This window comes from Brienomyrus brachyistius, chromosome 14, assembly GCF_023856365.1.
Source record: "Brienomyrus brachyistius isolate T26 chromosome 14, BBRACH_0.4, whole genome shotgun sequence".
In the NCBI taxonomy this organism is placed as follows: domain Eukaryota; kingdom Metazoa; phylum Chordata; class Actinopteri; order Osteoglossiformes; family Mormyridae; genus Brienomyrus; species Brienomyrus brachyistius.
This window is the reverse complement of record NC_064546.1, coordinates 24544696-24563330: the sequence shown is the minus strand read 5'-3', so window position 1 is coordinate 24563330 and position 18635 is coordinate 24544696. Positions and strand designations below refer to the sequence as shown.

The window sequence follows — 18635 nt, the reverse complement described above, 5'->3', positions numbered from 1 at the left end:
ACACCGATCCATAGCGCTGCCTCACTTCCTCTGAAGACCCAGCAGAACCAACCTCCAGATGCTGCTAACACAGTGGACACTGGCTTGCCACCTGCCACAAATAGCTAATTGCATCCTTACATGAGCCATGCGTGAAGTTACCCGTGTGTCCATTGACTCAAGGCCCGCCCACGCAATTTCGGATGTTCCAGTAGATCTCTTGAAAAGGAGAACATTTCTGGTGTTTTCCGGTTTATCACAGAATGCCACTCTGATGCATCCTGACACCATGATGTAGCCCATAATGATCCCCGTGAGCCGTGATTCAGGCCGCCAGCTGTGACAGTCATCGTGCCTCACTGTGCCGGCCAGGCTGTTGGGGGGTTGCAGCCGTCAGTGCACTCTGTCAGGAACCTTCGCCGCTATAGCAGCTCTCAGCCATGTCGGAATGTGTGTCAGTGGGTAAATGAGCCAAGCGCGCCTCCTCAAAGGAGCGGCGTGGCACGCTGACCTGGAAATGGGGACCTGATTGAACCGCCCAACCCTCTCCTGCAATCACTGGCCAGTGTTGCCGGGAATCCCAGCTGACTGGTCCGTGGTTACAAACTCCTGCCCCGCCCCCTCCCCCCACCCACTAGACTGCAGCAGTGGGGCTGGAGACTTGCACCTCCCCGCAGCGATGCGGCGACTTCACGGATCAATTCCACGGCCTGATCTGCAGGGAAGCCCGAAAGCTCTCGGCCAAAGGAGGCACAGATACTGGATAAGTGGGCCTGCAAGACAATAGTGAATCCGGAGTGACTCTGCTGTCAATGCGAAGGCGGGACTTCCATCGATCCCAGGACTTTCTTATTCCTGGGTGTTTATTTCTCTGTAGACCATGGGTCTTCACACGATCATTGATTCTCCCTCCCTAACAGCTCTCTTTGTAACTCATAGCCTTAGCCAGGGGTCTGCTTGCGATGTACAGTCCGATAAGCCACAGGAAGCTGCTCTTATTATGTGTAGAAGTGGCTGGGCAATCTTAGCCTGTTACCGCTGTCACCGAGGCGACTGACTGCTTCCTGGTTACCAGCCCTCATGCATAATTTTAACCATTCATACAGCAAGGATTCATGCAGCCACTTCCTGGCCTCAGTGTCTCTGCGGGTATCTGAACTCTACTCAGCTTTGTCTGGCTAATCCCCGACTCAATCCCAACAAATTATAATGTGAATCTTTCATCTGTCACTTTTAGTTGCGCTGTGACATTAGCCAAAGGCCAAGACTGCCTAAGAAGTCACAAAAGGGCATTTAACGACTCCGCAAAGACTGGAATGAAAAAGGCTTACCTGCAGGTAATGGCAGGACCTCAGGGAGGGCTTGAGGTCCTGGGGCATCATTGGTTTCTCCAGGTTGAGTGAAGACTTGCGGTAGGCCTCCTTAGCCTGGCTGACAGTGAGCGTGGACCAGGAGCTGCGTTTCATGAAGCGGCCCTCCGGCGCGGCCGTCAGGCCCTCGCAGGCAGAGCATTTGACGTCGTTGTTACTGCGGGACGTTTTGAGGGCGAGCTCAGTGAAGCGACCCGGGCCCACCTCAGGGTAGCAGTGGCCGGCATGGTTGGCATGGTGGCGGCTGAGGACGCTGGGTGTCCGGTACGTGCTGTCGCTGTCCAGGTTGTCATCGGAACTCCACCAGCCGCCTCCACCAGGCCGGTGCTTGCCGTCGGACCGGCGCTCCTTGCTCTTGCTCCGCCTACCATGCTTGTGGTGCCCGTGGTGGCTGCCGTGGTGGTGGCTGTGGTGATCGTGGTGGTGGCCATCGCCCTTGCTGCCGTTCATCTTTGAGGAGGAGCCCTCCAGCGAGTGGGACTTGGTGAAGAGCTTCTGCACAGAGTGGACCAGGTGCCGGATGCGGCCGGGGCTCTCGCCACGCTGCTCTGCCGCCGAGGCGCGCTGGTACTGCAGCGTGTGGAAGCCATCTCGGTGCAACGGCAGCTGCTTCTCGAACTGGTCCAGCAGGTTGGCGGGGATGCGATTCATCTTGCCGCTGCCGTGTGAGGGCACCACAGCGCCGTCGTCCCGCGTCCCCCCGCCGCCGTCGTAGTGCGAGCTGTAGTGCATGCGCGGGAAAGTGCTGCTGGAGACGTGGTCACCGGGTGCGCCGGCAGGCATCGCCGTGCAGTCGGAGTGGACAGAGCTGCGCGGTGAGCAGCGGCGCAATTCGGTGGGACAACCGTCGACAGGGCTCAGTAGGTAGGTTGGCCGTGGCTCGGGCCCGTGATGCAGACCCAGGTCCTGGGGGTGCTCGCACTCGGCCAGCAGGCAGGTGTGCCCCGGTGCAGTCTGGGTCACCACTCGACCACCCGAGAGACCCTTCATGCTCCCGGCCGGGGGCGACGGACTGTCTTCATCGAAGTGCCGCAACGGGGACCATGAATACTGCTGGTCTGCCAGGGTGACAGAGAGAAGAGACAGTGAGAAGACGCACAGGACATGTGGCTGGGCAGCAGGAAAGGAGAGCTTATGGTAGCATGCGGTGAACACGGTAAATGACATCTAAAACCACTGATGGAGATGGACATCTAATAGCGGTGGTGATTCAGGGTCCCTGCCGATGAAACGAGGACATCCCTGATCTTGTTAGAAATAAGCCTCACCATGTGGGTCAGATTTAATTTCCTGGCTGAAATTTCCAAGGGGGTTCCACTGAGGAATATGAGTGGTCAGAGGAGGAAGAGGACATTTGGGGCCACGATCTTGATGAGAGCCGCAAATGAAAGATGGTGTCCGTTTGTCATTACCTGCCCCCAACCCCCACCCCACCCGCTCCTCCGTGCTGCACAGAGCAAGGGATCGCAGGCTGCTATTTCATTTATTCCACACAAAGTAAAATAATTGGCCATCACTGGGAAGTGGAGATGTCATCCGTCATCCGCCAGGCAGGAGGCAACCTTCGGCGTCGGGCTCGTGTGCGTCCTCACCAGCGCCTTCCGTCAGCATCCTCGTCACCGTAAGATTAAAATGGCGCCCCCCCCCCCCCCAGAAGCCCCCTGTCAAGGGCACGGCCTCCAGGACACATTCCTTTCTTCTCTATATAGATGACAAGTGAGCATGGCCTTCGGTCGTCTCCTGCCACGGTCTTCCACATTCAGGCGGAGTCGAGCGACACATCAGACACATCTCCCGGGCCCCAGACTGGCACCAGAGCTAACAGGACACTGGAAATGGCCTTCCTCCCAGCTTCCAGTACACCTGAAAATACCTGGTACAAGTGTGCAGGGAGCTGGAAGGGAGATATGGACTGTCTGGGGGCACATACACTGGAGAGCCAGGCAACCTGTAGCCACACACATGTGTAACCCACAGAAAACTGTGGCTTAGTCAGTGTCACCATTTCTGTCAAACCAGAACACAGTCCACAATGCACAGCAAAGCGATCAAATATTGTGGTTTTATTTGCTAACACATCACTGTGAGCTAGGTTTCAAAAAAGCTCCCAGTCAGGGCCCAAAACAGAAATGAAAGAGCACTAACTCCCAGTAGGGCCAGCCCAGGGGGTGCTGGTGCCCTAGGCAAGATTCTGCTGAGTGTCCCCTGCCTACACTTTTCTCAATTCATCCATCCATCCATCCATCCATTTTCCAAACCGCTTATCCTTCCTGACAAATGGTCACATGACAAGGACATCCGGAGGACCCCCTGGCCCTTTTCATCCCAGGGTCTTTGATTACCAGGACACCTGTGGCCCATTTCTGGGGTTCCCCGCATGAGCAGATACAGCAGATAGTTTTCAGATGAATGACCATAGGAAATAAACACGAAACAATGACAGGCGAGCTGGACTGGGTCAGATTCTGTCTGTCTTCAAACCTAGTCATTGGTTTGCCCCAAAAGCTTCTGTGCGGACGGCTTTTCCCGGACCGTGCTTCATCCCTGGGACCCAGAGACCGGCCCACCTTCAACTCATAATCTCCCGTTTTCGGAAAAACACAACCGAGGCACTCACTGGAACGCCACAAGTATGGTCCATGCCTCGTAAAACTCAGCACCGCAGCAATAAAGCCTCGCCCTTGTAAAACTGAAGGAGACCCTTTATTTATGAAGAGTGTGACTGAGTAGACGAGAGAGAGACGAGAGAGAGACGGGGATGCATAGGGACCTATGCAGGGGTGTCCTCTGAAAAAGGCATCACGACTAATGTATCACTCATTTAATTTGAGTCTTGCGCTGGGGTTAGTTTCAAGGCCACTTCATGGCTCTGGTGAGCCTGTAAATCAGACAGACACATGTCCTCAGGGGTAATTCTATGATTTTTTTTAAGTTAGGGGGCATAATTCATACAGAAGGGCCAACCTTGTCATTAGCCAATGGTATGTTTTGAATCAGTGAGTGACAGGGGTAGGGGCACTCTGGGGGCCAATCAGCTTTGAGCTGGGGCCAGTGCCCCTGTGGCCCCGCCCCTGCCTGTCCTGCTGCTAAAAGCACCTTACTAATGGATGGCATCTGACGTCATAAATGTTAGCTTGCTCTTGATTAAGGTAGCCCGGCCATGCTGCTATTGATCAGCCTGAGAGACATGGGGCCCTGGGAGAACTGCCTCTCGCATGCCGGAAAAAAAATAAGCAAGGCAGTAATTTGAGGGGGGGGCTGGAATCTAGTCTGCCATCCAAGGCCCCCAGCGGGTTGCCACCTGCGGTAATGCAGCGGCCGGGCGACGGTGCTTTCCGGAAGGAAGAGTGAGGAAATCTGGGAGCGGATTGCAACGTCTTCCCTCAGGACAGAGCAGTGAGACAGAATGTTCCTAACTCGACACAAGCTAAATTAGCAGACTTTCTCATTTTTAATCTAACTTATTCTGTAACTCAGAAAACAGGGAGAGCGGGGGCTGGACAGAGAGGCTGCCGGGGTGCATGGCTTGTAAGCAGTTTGGGGTGTGCTGGTGACTCACACAGTCTCTGTCTGTAGGCCTGTATGTCCAGGCTAGTTCTAGCTAGCATACTTAAAAGGAGAACTAAGCCTTTTCCCCACAAGGAATCACTGGGAGACGTTCGTGCTGTGATTCATATCGGGTTTGTATAATAACAGTAATACGACAGACCAAAATGTCATGTGCCAATTGCCGGCAGCTTTCCATATTTTGATATTGACTTTTCCCCATTCATAGTCCTCAGTTTCCCATAATGCCCCAGTGCCTTGAAAAGGTTATGGGTACTCCAAATGATGACAAAATGCACGTTAGGGCATGGGTATAGGTGCAGCACACTGAGCTAACAGAAAGATACATAAATGCTAATTCTGTTACCTATGAAAGCCTAGAGGTTAGGCTCGTTTTGTCCACCGACCAATATGGGGTAATGGGATTTGGGAGGAATTACAGTTCCACACATAGATCGGACTCGGAGGAAGGCGGGCAGCTGTGAGCGAGGCAGGGAACCGCCCTCCCCGACCCGACCGATTCTGCTCAGAGGCGCTGTCCAGCTCAGGGTGTGTTTACGAGCCCCCTGCTACATCACGGCTCTAGGGGGCAGCCTCTGAGGCCAACAAGCAGCCGTTAAAATGACAATGGCGCTTTTACAAGGGGCCGAATAAACACAGAAGTCACGGTGACAGATCTGCATCCGCGGATCGACATGCACGTCCAAATGAGTCAATGCCGAAAAAAATCACCAATAGATTTACAGAATCCCATTTTTTTTTGCCTTTTCTTTTTCCCACATTCTGTTTCTGTCTGCTGAAAGGCTGCAAACCACACAGACAGCACGGCCCTGCAGGAGGCCATGCCAGGTTAGCTTGCTTACTAGCCACATCGATCGGAAACCTCAGTGGGGTCTGATCACCTCAGTGGGCCGCCAGGCCCCCTACTAGCCATGCAGAAAGCACGGGTCCATTTACACTCAGCTTAAGTGTGGCTTTAATGCCGAGGGAAGGCAGGGACACTATGGTGAAGAGACACTGGTGATATAAAAGCGATGCTTAGCTAGCTTAGAGGAAAGGTCTCTTATGACTCTGCAGAGCACGATTAAAGGATGCTCATGCTCGGTAGCGCATTAGCATTAGCATTTTAATAAGATATTTATGGCGGCTAACTTGAGTCTATCTCAACTGGCGAGGATGAGCACCGCTGATCAACTGGGCTGCACTGAGGCAGCCCCGGGACTGTGTGACCTTCAGACCAAACCAAACGAGCCCCGCACATAGCCGTAGCTCTCCATTATCGGGCCTTGTTGCTGCGGCGGCTAAACTCTCCACCTTGATGGGTGAGAACAGAAAAATCATATGGAAAAAGGGGGGGGGGGGAAGGTGGCCAGTGAGTGACCAGAAAAAGCTGCGAGGATAAAATATCAGCGAGGTTAAATAGCGATTATGTACGCTCACAATCCCTCACCCCCACCGCTGGCCCCCCACACTTTAACCAACCTTGACCTGCCCAGCAGCTTCAGATGCGTGCAATTTGTTTCCTTTCACATGTGGCATAATTAAATTTACTCCATAAAATATTATTTTATATCCCAAAGCCATAAACTGTTTTATTATGACTATTAAACAGGGCTGTTGTAGCGTGTAATGCTGTAGCAACTAAAAAAGCAAATTAACTTTACAAAGACTTTGAAATTGAGGGAAAAAACGAACAATGTTAATATCGAGAGGGGCGTCAAAGGAAGGGGTTACTGCTGATATCCACACCAAAGGCTGCTCTCTTCATTAAGGGGCTCCTGGTTACAAAGAAGGTGGCCACCCCACCCCACCCCCACCCACTCAAAAACGCCAACTTCTGCGAACAAGGAAATCAATATTTGAGCTTGATTATCAGCCCTGCAGAGGTAAAAGCCCACCTTCCTGGAGTTTGTCCCACATTTCTTGGAAAGCAAACGGGAGGGGTTACATCTATAGCCACCAGCACAATTATCCATCATTAGTGTTATTAGCCTGGACGTTAAACAAGGAGATTGGGCTGAGTGCTTGAAGCCTTTCTGAGTCTGCAGGGTTTGAAAGCCAGAGGAGGTACAGACGGCCCCGCCACCACTGTGCTCTTCCTCCCCGCTTCACAGATTATTATTTTAATTATGTTTTTACCAAGACTCGAAAAAAGTCCAGGGAAATGTGGTTTCTAGTGTTATCTGTCTGTTTTGGCAGGAAAGCCATTAGCCAGAAGAGAAAAGAATTAGGGTTTGAAGTCAAATTAAGATTTCTTATGAGCGATAATTTTTTTCTTTCCGACCATCTTGCAGGTGCACCACATACGCTAAAGCCTTACAAAATGGGAATTTAACAAGATGTCTGCAAATAACTTGCAATAATCGTAGTTGCTACAGCTTCACTCTTCCCTTCGGAATGTTCCAGATATCCTTTTCATTGCGGGCGCTCTTCCGCACTGTGACGATTGAAACAGAGGCCATGTTTCCATTGCTGTTATGGTGTCTTCTACTCCATAAAACCTCCACTCCATAAAGTCTACGCCCGTGTGGAAGATGGCGCTTTGTGGGACCCCTGCATATTCCGGCCCGCCTCACCGCCTTGCTGGAACTCAGCGGAAAATCGCGGACGCTCTCATTTTGCATCTTTTTCTCAAGATTACGGGTTCCTGATAAGAGGCCCAGTCCTTGCTTATCATGAAAGGAACAAATTAGTGTTGCCACGGCACGGCGCGATAATCTGCACTCGGCTCCGCCCGGCACACGAGAAAGGCGGGGCGGCAGGCAGGGGGCGGGGGGGGGCGCACGGGAAACAGAGCGAAAGCCGACCCAGGGAGGTGCCGGCATCAGCAGTCTCCTGCAGCAGCTCCGCACCCACTGAGATAAGGCGATCCCGCTTCCACGAAGACACAAACGTATCTTCACCGGCACAAGAACAGGGAAGCACAACTCACCGCTCAGCGGGAGAAAAGCCAGCCGCAGAGTTCGCCGGTTTTATCAGACGCGGCTCTCGAAATATCGAGGGAAACCGACGGCCAAGAAGGAGCCGATGGCAGGTGGGAGGTGCTCCTTGGTGTGCGGGCATCTCCGTGCCGCACCGCTGGCCAGGCGCCTCAGGGGCGTCTCAGACACGAGTGCCACTAAAGTCGACGTGCAGGCAACACCGGGCAGCAGAAGAGCCCTTCGTGGAGGTCCTGTACTCTTCAATAACATCGGCAGGTGTCCTCCGTAGCGATCACGTACGACGGAAGTCCGAAGGGTGATGTGGCATTGCAATGGTAACAAAGGAGTAAATCTTTCAGCAACTGCAATTCGAAAACAAACAAACGAACAAAAAAATGCTATTTTCCACGTGTATTTCATCATCTTAACACCCTACATCCTTTAGTTTCGGATAGAAAAGCACCACCCAGCGCGTGGGCTTAACAGTGTGAACTGAAGGTGGTGACACTGAGTGACTCCATGGCCCCAGAAGCTTTGCTCCGTTGCTCACAGGATCCATTTCCCCATCATGGACTTGACCCTTGGAAGCTCCTGGCTTCCTCACTAAATTCAATTAGCGTAAGTGGAAGGGTGGAGGTTTACTGTCTTCTTTTAGCGGCTGTGAAACAAGGTGATGTATCATATAATACAATTTATCACCAATAAGAGAAAAAAACATGAATGAAGAGTTTGACGAAATTCTAACAATTCGGCACTGAAGCAGCTGAAATAGTTCTGTGGGGGGAGTGACCATCTCAGGCCGTCAGGTGACCATGGTCACTTATACTGATTCGTTCCCCATGTGTCCAGTGTCTGTACAGACTGGTGCGCTGTGTGTTGTTTCCCCAGTAACCTGGACCAGACGACACAGGACTGCTTACGACCAAACCTCTCGCCTACTCTATTTCATACAGCCGGAAGTGCAATTTTACGCTTGTTCGCTCTCAAAAGTTCCTTTCTGTTGTCACTGAAAAGAGGAATCCCGTCTCAAAATCTGGGCACCACATGACTCTGCGTACAGCGGCGTCTGGGCTTTCCCAGGACCTCAGGACGCAGTCATCAGTCACTCAAAAGATGAAACTGATCGATTTTAGCGAGTCATAGCGGTATGACCAGACCTGCTAACGTGTCACTTCCTGTGAGCAATGCCAGCCACTGAAATTAGTCCCCCTCCCCCGACATTAAAACAGCATCTCAACGGAGGCTGAACGTGTGTGTAGATACCAGGCATGTAGGTCAGCTTGGACGACAGGCTGCCCAGCCTCACCAGCTGAACTTCTTTCGATTTGGGGATCGGGCAGGTGGGTGGGCCAGTCCGATGCCCGTCAGCGTGTCATGCTCATGCCGTCCTGTCAGTACCTCAGGCCCGGTGAAGGAGCATGTGGACTGTGGCGGACAGTATACGTTAACGAGATGCATGCAAGGCCAAGACCATGGCTGTTTGTATCATCAAATGCTGCCCTTCGTCCTCCCAGGTCAGTGTGGGTGTTTCACTTCAAGGGACAGAAATCAGGAAATGCATGACTGGCTACTAGAAAAGCAAAGGAACTCTCTTGCACACCAGACTATTTGCAGCCTCCCCTGTTGACCTCTGGAGCCCTCTCTCACAATAATGCCTTATGACCACTTAACAAACATTTCACTTCCACAAAACTGATGTTTTGAAATTAATATTAATCTGCACCTAGGAGGGGCTTTGAGGGGGGTAGGCTGTATGGTTCTCTGTTCAAGGAGGGGGGGCCCATGTTAGCCATCTGGGGCAGAAAATAAGATGGGATGGGAAGGGGATGAGCAGATCATGTTAGATTGGTGCTGTCCACGCCCCACCCCCAAGTGCAACCAACCAAAAATACACTCGGTAAGCATGTGGCAGCGATTTCAGAACAGCTTCTGAATGAGACGAACACCGGGGAGTCACTGGCATGCAAATGAATGAGTCCGCAGTAGAGCCCAGCCTGAAAGAGTGTCTCTGATGCACTGCGTTTATCTGAAAGGGGAGAGGAAACCTGCATTGTAATAATAATCACCATGTTTTTTCATCTTCCTGGATGAAAAGTTCACAGGAAGGAATGAAGCGAAAGCAATCGGGGCCTTGACAAAATGGAGTGGGATCAGCCACATCTGTGCCGGATCGGCACCGTGCCACACCGAGCCAAACACGGACACCCCGCATTGTGGAAGAGTCTGCTGCCCCCTAGCTGCTCGGGGGTGATGTTGCAGAGGTATATGGCCCCTGTTGCTGGTGTCAGGTAACCCTGTGCCGCCTTTCTGGGGTCCTATGACATCACAGCCGTTTGCCTTCCGCCAAAGCCCTTTAGAAAGTGATGCTTAGCGGCAGTGTAACTCTCAATCTTGTTTATTCCAGTGTGTTGGGGGGGGGGGGTGGCGGCCTTCAATCGCTATCCGTTTTCATATGCTCTGAATCTCACGCAGACTAAATTATTTTTTTTTAACTGCACACTGGCGACTGCTAATATTTTCAAATTTATACACTTTTATTTTTGCATTAACATTTTAAATAAAATATGTGGGGCTGATCATTTGTGCTGTGAATTTGAACTAAGGAAACATTCGTACAATTCCTGTTTCTTCGCTGAGTAGCTGCATTATGGTCACTGTGCAGATGGAGCTTGAGGAGGAGTTGGTGGCCATTTGGGATTCTGCCGGTTAGGGTACTCCACCATGGGCCCACGGCACTGGACGGGAATCAGAGGCGTACCATGGTGGGGGGCTCCCCCCGGTGGAAAAAGACATGATGGGTGTGACGATGAACAACTTACAGCTCCGGGAACCGGCACACAAGATCGTTTTGCTTCTAAAAAGATGTTTAATAAATTATTTGCAAGAATTACACATTTTCACACCCATTTAAACTTGATTCATGTCAGCTCAAGGGTGTGAGGTGAAACTCAGGGGAAACACAGAAAAAAGACCGACTGACCAAAACAAGGCGTTAATAATAAAATATTAATAATGGCAATCTCCAGACGCATTCTCACTCGGGGTTGATTAGCATTGTTTTGCTTGAATTAATGATAAATTTCCTACACATGCCACAGATCTGTTTCACTCGATTGCCAATTTAGTACAGAGCCAGTAATAATGCAGTTATGTTTCATTTCCTGAGGCCCAGAGCTGCCTGCTTTTTGACGGATGACAGGTCCAGTGAGGTGTTTACCACGCCGATGTTCTGTGAGGTCTGGATCATTTCTCTCAACGTCAACTCAACCTCTAGAATGCAGGATCATAGTGAACCGTGAGAAATGGAGAGAACAGGAGATGTGGGGAATGCAAAGGGGGCATGAATAACTATCCATGACACGGCTCTAAAATTTGTATTAGTATTTTTATGTTTTTACATCGTAGTTTCATCTATCTGTGAAGTTTACCCTCAGTCTTTTCCTTCATTCCATCCATCCATCCAATCTGTCCTTTTGTCCAGTGTAGCAATTTTACCCACTCCTACAGTTTTAATTTAACAGTAATTTTGTTAAATGGTACAACAGCAAATCCCATTCTGGGACTGCAGCGACCCTGGGCTTCTCTAGGCCAGCATGCTGCTCCATTTCAAAGGGTTCCAGGTTCGAGTCCCAGAAGTTCATGGCTCACCAACCTTCTAACATGGTTGAGCAAATTGATCCAAACTGGCAGCCAAGCAAATGCAGGCCTCACAGAACTGCCAGGACATGCGTGTTGCCCCCCCCACGCCGACCTGCCGCCTTCCATGTTTGGACTGCTCTGCTAAATGCTTTAGTCACTAGTCGCAGAAATAAATTTCAGCCTTTTTTATTTGGACAGAGGATCTGTCAGAATGATGGGAGGTACGGAAAGAATTGGGGGAAGCAATGAATTTTAAACAAAGTCAGGAACTGCGATGCTTCCATTAGAAGCTAACAAACCTGAAAGTGGTCAGTGCAGCAGTGCTCTTAAAGCAGGCCCACGATACTCAGATTGCATAGTCTTTGTATTGCGACTGCGGAGCATCTCGGAGCTCTGACCTGCACTTGGCGGGATGCTGTCTGATTCACCGCTTGGCCCCCGTTCCCGCGCTCCGGCACCGCCGAGGTCGAGGCCGGTTGCATAACGCTCCACTGGCAGGCTGTCCTCGGCCGTCCCCGCGGCGCCACCAAATGCCGCAGGAGCGATGGTGACCGGCGGACTTCAGGGAGGCCCGCTGCCCGGCGCAAGCGAGTGGATTAACCGAGGGGAGTGGCGGAAACAGCCCTCCTCCGATCACCCGCACAATCTGTCAGTCGCTATGCTGACCCGATGCTACACTAACCTGCTGATATACTGACCCACTAATGCCCATAGTCGTTACTTAACTGACCCACAGCTACACTAACTTCTCCTGATCCACTAATCAATCCAACAATTTATCAATTTCTTCCAAAGACATTTGGGAAACTGGCGCCGCCAGTGATAGAGATGGGAAAGACAGGTGCGGGGAGATGGGTGATGGTGCACTGGAGCCATCATCACCCATAATCATATGGCACTGACAACGTGAAACTGCCATCTTAATGTCCATCAAGAGAAAATTTATAAGGCAAAAGCCCCCACAGCAGGAATTAACTCAGTGAGGGAAGAGACAGGAGCACAGTGATGGCTAGAACCCTCAGCTTCCTTTAGATGCTGAGAACCCTCCTCCCAGAGGCCAGAGGGTCCAGCTATTAATAAGTGCTACTAATGATTATCGCAGCTGTTGCTGCCGGCTGCTGGTCCACGCCTCGCCCAGCAGGTGGCGCTGGGGAGCGCTGATATGTATGTGCTTCAGGTGATTCCCGTCCATGTGGGGGCAGAGGTGGTGTGGCCCATGTTCCCACCTTTGATGCCCAGCCCAATCGGTACCCCCTATAGCCCCCCAGCTCCCAACTAACTGTTATACATAACAATTCCATTTAATTCTATCCTTCAATTTCTCTTCTTCTTCCCCCTTTCTCTCGCTCACTCTCTCTTCCTCCCTCTCTCCCTCTCTCTTTAATTCCTTAATTCCTATTTCTCTCCTCTCCATCATCCCCCTCCCTCTCTCTCCAAATTCCCTCCTTCTTTCCCATCTCTCCTGCTCACTCTTTGCTTCTCTCTCCCTCTCTTCATTTCTATTCCCTCTAACCCTAACATCCATTTCCCTCCTTCGTCCCCCTTTCTCCACCCTCTCTCTCTCTCTCTCTCTCTCTCTCTCTCTCTCTCTCTCTCTCTCTCTCTCTCTCTCCCTCTCCCTCTCCCTCTCTCCCTCTGATCCCAAATCCCAGTGGAGGCCAGGGTAAGGCTAGTGAGCAATGTCGCCTTCTCCCTGAGTCACAAACACAACTGATTGAGTGAATAATTGGTGATAACGACCCTTAATGGGCACAGTGCCACATGCGGGGCCCACATCAGGAGTTCAGGGACCCTGATTTACGCCTCATTCCTCTTTTTGTTTGAGGCTGCCAGACGCCATTTCCCTCACACGTATACCAGAGCAGCACAGAGATTCGGTGCACAGCGTCCGTGTCTCTGGCCCGCAAGTGCATCACTAAATCTGCCCGCTGCTTCGCTGTGGTAAAATCAGTATTATGGCTCTTGGTATTCGTCATGGCTCTGAATCCGCGCGCGGCAGCACATCGCGGAGCTTTACGGGGGCTCCGGCCTCGCGGATGGCTCTCGTTTTCCACCACCATCTTGTCAGACAGAGCCGCAGAAAGCCCGCGTGGGTGGCAGCCTCCATCGCGGGCGCTCCTCGATCATCAAGACAAGCGGTGTTCCCATCGGAGTGGAGGCGGCACGAGAGGCTGTTTACATACCGCCGTCTCATCACAAACAAAGCCAGCTGAGAAGCCCCAGCGCCAACTCATCTCTTCGCAAACCCTGACAGTAGGTGGCGCCCATGGAGACCTTCCTTCGTCCTCCCTGTACATTCTGCGACACAGAACACACGGCATCCCATCCCTGCCTGACACCCTCGTACACTCCTGTAATGCCACGCTGGCATTGATTGTATTCTCCAACTCACATCTGAACTATTTGATCCAGGTACTGAAAGGTCTGTTGACCTATAAGGGTAATATGGTTTTGGGGGATACTGGGAAAAGGGGAAAGGGGGGTTCTTTGGCCCCACCCAGCACCCAATGGTGCTCTGGGGTCACAGCACACCATCAACCCCACTGATCTCCCTCACCTTCTCACCATGGCCTCTGTGATCAGGATCAACAGAGCCTCAGAGTAACAGGCCCAGAAGATCTGCTGACTGTCATGTCAGAGGCTCCCAGGAAACGCCGAGCACAGGCAGATCCCATCACTGTAATGCGTGCTTTTCGAACCCCTGGCAATAACGACGTGACTGCAGTTCCAGATGCATCCCATCCATATGCAAAGCAGGCATGAGAATTCACAGCGCTGCTTGACTCAGGATGGTGTAAGTATGAGTGTTTTAGGTCCAGCAGTGTTTAAGATGTTAAATACCGCTGGCGGACAAAACCCCTTACCCACAGCTCCCGTCCTCAACATAAACCCTGAAGTTTATTTTCCGGATTAATCGACATAATTCCTTGGCTCCCACTATGATTAGTCAAAGATGTTAGTGTCAGGGAGACTCACATGATGCAATTGTTCTTGGGGAAATTTGCATATAGTGCCTGGCGGTATTGTAATTGTGCAGGGGAAGGGGCTGTCATTAAGGCTCCGTTTATTAATGCAAAAAATACCGGAATTTCCCGCCATCCAAACTCCCAGCGCAATGCACTCCGGCTTCATCAGTATTCCAGCCGCTTCGAGTCTAAACAAAATCCGATATTGCGCCCACCAGGATGAGCTGATGGCGACATCATACCAGCCCTTTTATGACAGTTCCTGCTCGTGCTCGTTCAGCCCAGCTGCCAGTATCGTTTGTGTGTTACCCGTCAGCGCGGAAGTCCTCATTTTTCAATGATTTTCACAGATAAACGCAGAATGCTGCCATCTGTGGCTGACTGCGCCCTGCAAGCTCTCAGCATCGTTTCCTTCGGATACGGAGTTACCTTTCTTTCTGCGGCCTGTGCATTTATATTCTCCAATTAGAACGAATGCCTAGAGGAAGATAAATGCCGGACATTCCAGCCAATCAGCTGTTTGGCAGCCGCTAGCCTCGGCCCGCTTACCTCCTCACAAGGCCCACTACTTATATAAAAGCAGAAGCGTCCTCCGCATTTACCAAAGATATTGTTGGCAAAATAGGACAGAGGTCAGCAGTGTCCATCAAACAGCAATTACTGGGGCCTCTAAATTAGCTGTCAGCACTGACCTGTAACATTCTCTGGAGGATCAGGTCTCCAGTGATTGGGAAACAAACACAGAGAGAAGGAGAGAGAGAGAGAGGGACCAGAGCCATGCTCTGAGTGACTGTACACATCGGCATGGCAACCTGTCAAGCGCAGAAGATTCTGCTTCCAGAGCTCCAGCGAGCACAACTGGGCTCACATAGCTCCTTAAACAACGTCCGCAGCTGTTTAAAGCTCTTTCCATCAATTTAACCGCCAGGCCCGACATCAAAGCTGTTTCAAAAGATAAAAGTTATGCCTTCATGGTGGGCAGTATTCTAGCGCATACTAGCGTAACAGAATAAGCTCAACAAACTGAGCAAAAGGAAAAACCACAAGTTAGGTGGGTGGAGCATCACTGGGGTGGGAGGGGCATTGCTGGGGTGGGAGGGGCATCACCACAGTGGGCGGGGCTGAGTTCAGGCAAAGGCGTTTCAGGTAGTGTGGCTTGTAGATATTCTTGATTACAGCTTGGTCTGAAGCTCAGTGAGACCACAGCGGTGGTCTGAAACCCACTTGGCTTTTGATGGATGGTCCTGTCCAGCTTGCCCCGTTAGCGTGGGTTAAATTCCCATGAAGACAATGGAAGTCAACTGTCTCCCAAGCACCAAAAATGAAAAGATACATTTTAAAGGGTTTTCAAATCAGATGCTGTCCCATTCATAGCCCGATTGGGGGGGGGGGGGGGGGGGGGCAGAATAAAATGAAAAGGTCTAACGTGCTTTTTCAGGGTTTGCTTGGGTCCACTGAGGTCCTGCATTGCTCCTGAATCACATTAGTAGATTCCCACGCCGCCTACAACAATATGAGAAGACTGCAGTGCGTAGCAGTATTACTGCGCTACTGTTTGGGAACTGGAAGAAGGAAGTGGTTTAAAAAAATAAAGAAAGAAACTTTTGTTGAAATGCACCAACGTGCCGATGGCATGACCCAGGCAAACCGATGCGTCAATGTGTCTCCATGGAAACGGTGCCGTAATTTTGTACAAAAATATGAAAGTGAAGAAGTAATGACCGCATGGCACTTCAGGACGGGCGGTGGCCCCTGGGCACTGACAGCCCTGCCCTGGATCCCTGCAGGACCCCGGACATGTTCCACACGCCGGCGAGCTCTCACTCTAAACGATCATTTAATGGGAACAGGAAACATTATCCCAGAGCAGAAGTTGCCCAAAAAATTACTTCCTTGTATTGTGAAGTTTCCAACACACACGTGACATGGGTAGATAATGCAACACAGCACAGCTTTAATGGGGCACCCCAGTGAGCCAGTTGTGCCCCCGCATGGGTCAATTTAGGCCGCCGACGGGACCTAGCATATCCCAGGCCAGGCTCACGCACTCGGCCTATTAGTGTGCTTGTATAGGAGGCACGGCGGGGACTCGCTAGGGGTACGGTGTCCAGGACACGGTGTGACGACGTGCTGTATGGACACCCTCTGAAGGACACACTCACACAGTAGCTCTTCAGCCCTCGATGAGCCAGTTATTTTCCGTCTGCCTGCATTTACACAGTGGGCAAGGGAACAAACAGAGAGGCAGAAACGTAAGCAGGTCGGGGGTGGGGGTGGGGGTGGGGGTAGACAGGGAATCCAAGATGGCTGCCTAAGGAACACAACAAACTTGGGGGTTCACTGATGCCAGAAGGGACACCTCTTCCCTCTGCTCTGCCCTCCTCTTCCAAGAGCTTGATGTCTGTGGAGGAGAGGGGGGAACCACATGCTCCTAGGAGGATTGGGGGGGGGGGCTACCCTCACAAATGACCACCTCTGTTCCCCCAAAACTGCTCACTCAAGGATGCTAAAAAAAAAGATTAGCCTATTAGCCGGGGGTGGCTCACTCAAATGTCTGCCCATCAAACAGACCTCCCCCGCCCATTGACCAATTTTAATGTTGCCCCCCCCCCGACACCGGCTCACCACTCTCACCATCGTCACACTCTCACGCAGGGTGCCCTTAGCACCTTGCCCTGGGTCTCCTCAGCAAGGCAAATCTCATAGCACGCTCCTAGCGGCGTGCCCAGAATCATCTGGAAGTTCGCACGGTAGATGGGAACAGCGTAAACGGCATAATTAACCAGAGTAAGCGAGAGACACGTCTGCGTTACGCTGAGCCTCCATGTGCTTCAGAAGGTCACCCACTGCTGATTTTGTCTGCAAATATTGCTCTCTACACGTCTCCACATGTGTCGGGGAATTAACTGGATATTAAATGGTATGTTACCTACTCACTAAAGTGCGATTACGGCTTGGGGGGGGGCGGGAGGGGGCTAGAGAGTGTCATTTTCATAATACCGCGAATCATGCTCAGTCTTCTTGGCCAACAACCACCCAGAAATGAGCTGCATCTCTGAATTATGTGCCTGTTTTCACGTACAGCTCATTGGACATATTTCCCAGACCGAGCTGCAGGCTGCTTCAGAGCAGACATATGCGTCGAGGAAGCCGCACTCAAATTCTCCGCTTAACTGACACGACTGACGCGCCGACCAGGAGGATGAGAACGCAGATAAATCTGGGCTCGTCACGCGGAGAGCGTAATGTCAAGCTGCTCCCGGAAAGAGATTTTATTAGGCTGATCGCTCTCGTCCATTTGAATATTTAAACGGCGGGAGGTAAACGAGGGCCTTCGCATCAAATATAAATTTGAGAGCGTGGCGTCACCCCCCACATGCGTTTGTTTTCTTTAACAAGCTTCAAAGGAGCCTCAGGATCCGGCAGAGAAAAGTGGGACGTCAGAAGCCACTGGGTCACGGACAGCTGCCCCCCTCCGCCCTGAGAAGTGGGACGGACTTACGGGTTAGATAGAAGATGAAGATGAAAGATGAAGATGAAGATGAAACCTTTTTTTTTGACAGCCACGAACCTGAAATCATATTTCTTCAGTTATATCTCGGTTTCTGGGAGCCCACTTGAAAGTAAGCAGTGAGGACATCTGTTTAATACGAGGTAGATGTGAAAGCAGGATTCGGTTCAGTGACCTATCACAGCGTAACAGGCGTCTGGGGAACCAATCAGGATGCTCCTGAATGACTCCTTTTAGTCTCCCAGAGAATAGCACTCACGAGGAGAAAATGAGGCAGGGGGGCGGCCTCGGAATGCAGCTGAAAGGTATCATGGGAATTATGAAATAGCGGCGTGGCTTTTGAAGAATCCTCCCATCAAATCGATCTCGCCAAATCGTAGCGGGACACAAACGCTGCCGTCCGCAGAAGCTGTGGCCAGTGCCAGCCGTGTAATCTGATCACAACGTGGATTCCTGCGGGGAAGTGATGACGATACTTATGCACCACCAAGGGAGATTTGAAAAGGGCCGTGTTTGTGCTGCACTATAACAGCGGGGACCTCGGGAACGCCAGGCCCCGGCCTAATCGACTGCCATTGGACTCTGTGAATTGCATATCCCCTCTAGTAATCGGAGCCGCCTGTAATGAATGAAGATGGCCGCGGGCAGACAGCCTGTTCCCGGCATTCTCCACCCATTTGCGAAGGTCTAGAAACATAAGATG

The 18635-nt window shown here is 51.4% G+C and overlaps 1 protein-coding gene across 5 annotated transcripts in view; it reads right to left on the bottom strand.

Annotated features, from left to right (window-relative positions):
• LOC125707903 (disks large-associated protein 2-like) overlaps positions 1–18635 on the bottom strand; it is a 140825-nt gene that overhangs the window by 46396 nt on the left and 75794 nt on the right. For all 5 annotated transcript variants that reach the window (XM_048975323.1, XM_048975319.1, XM_048975320.1 and 2 more), the window contains one exon: positions 1311–2407. In XM_048975323.1, the coding sequence (XP_048831280.1) occupies positions 1311–2407 (1097 nt within the window). The remainder of the gene's footprint in view (positions 1–1310; positions 2408–18635) is intronic.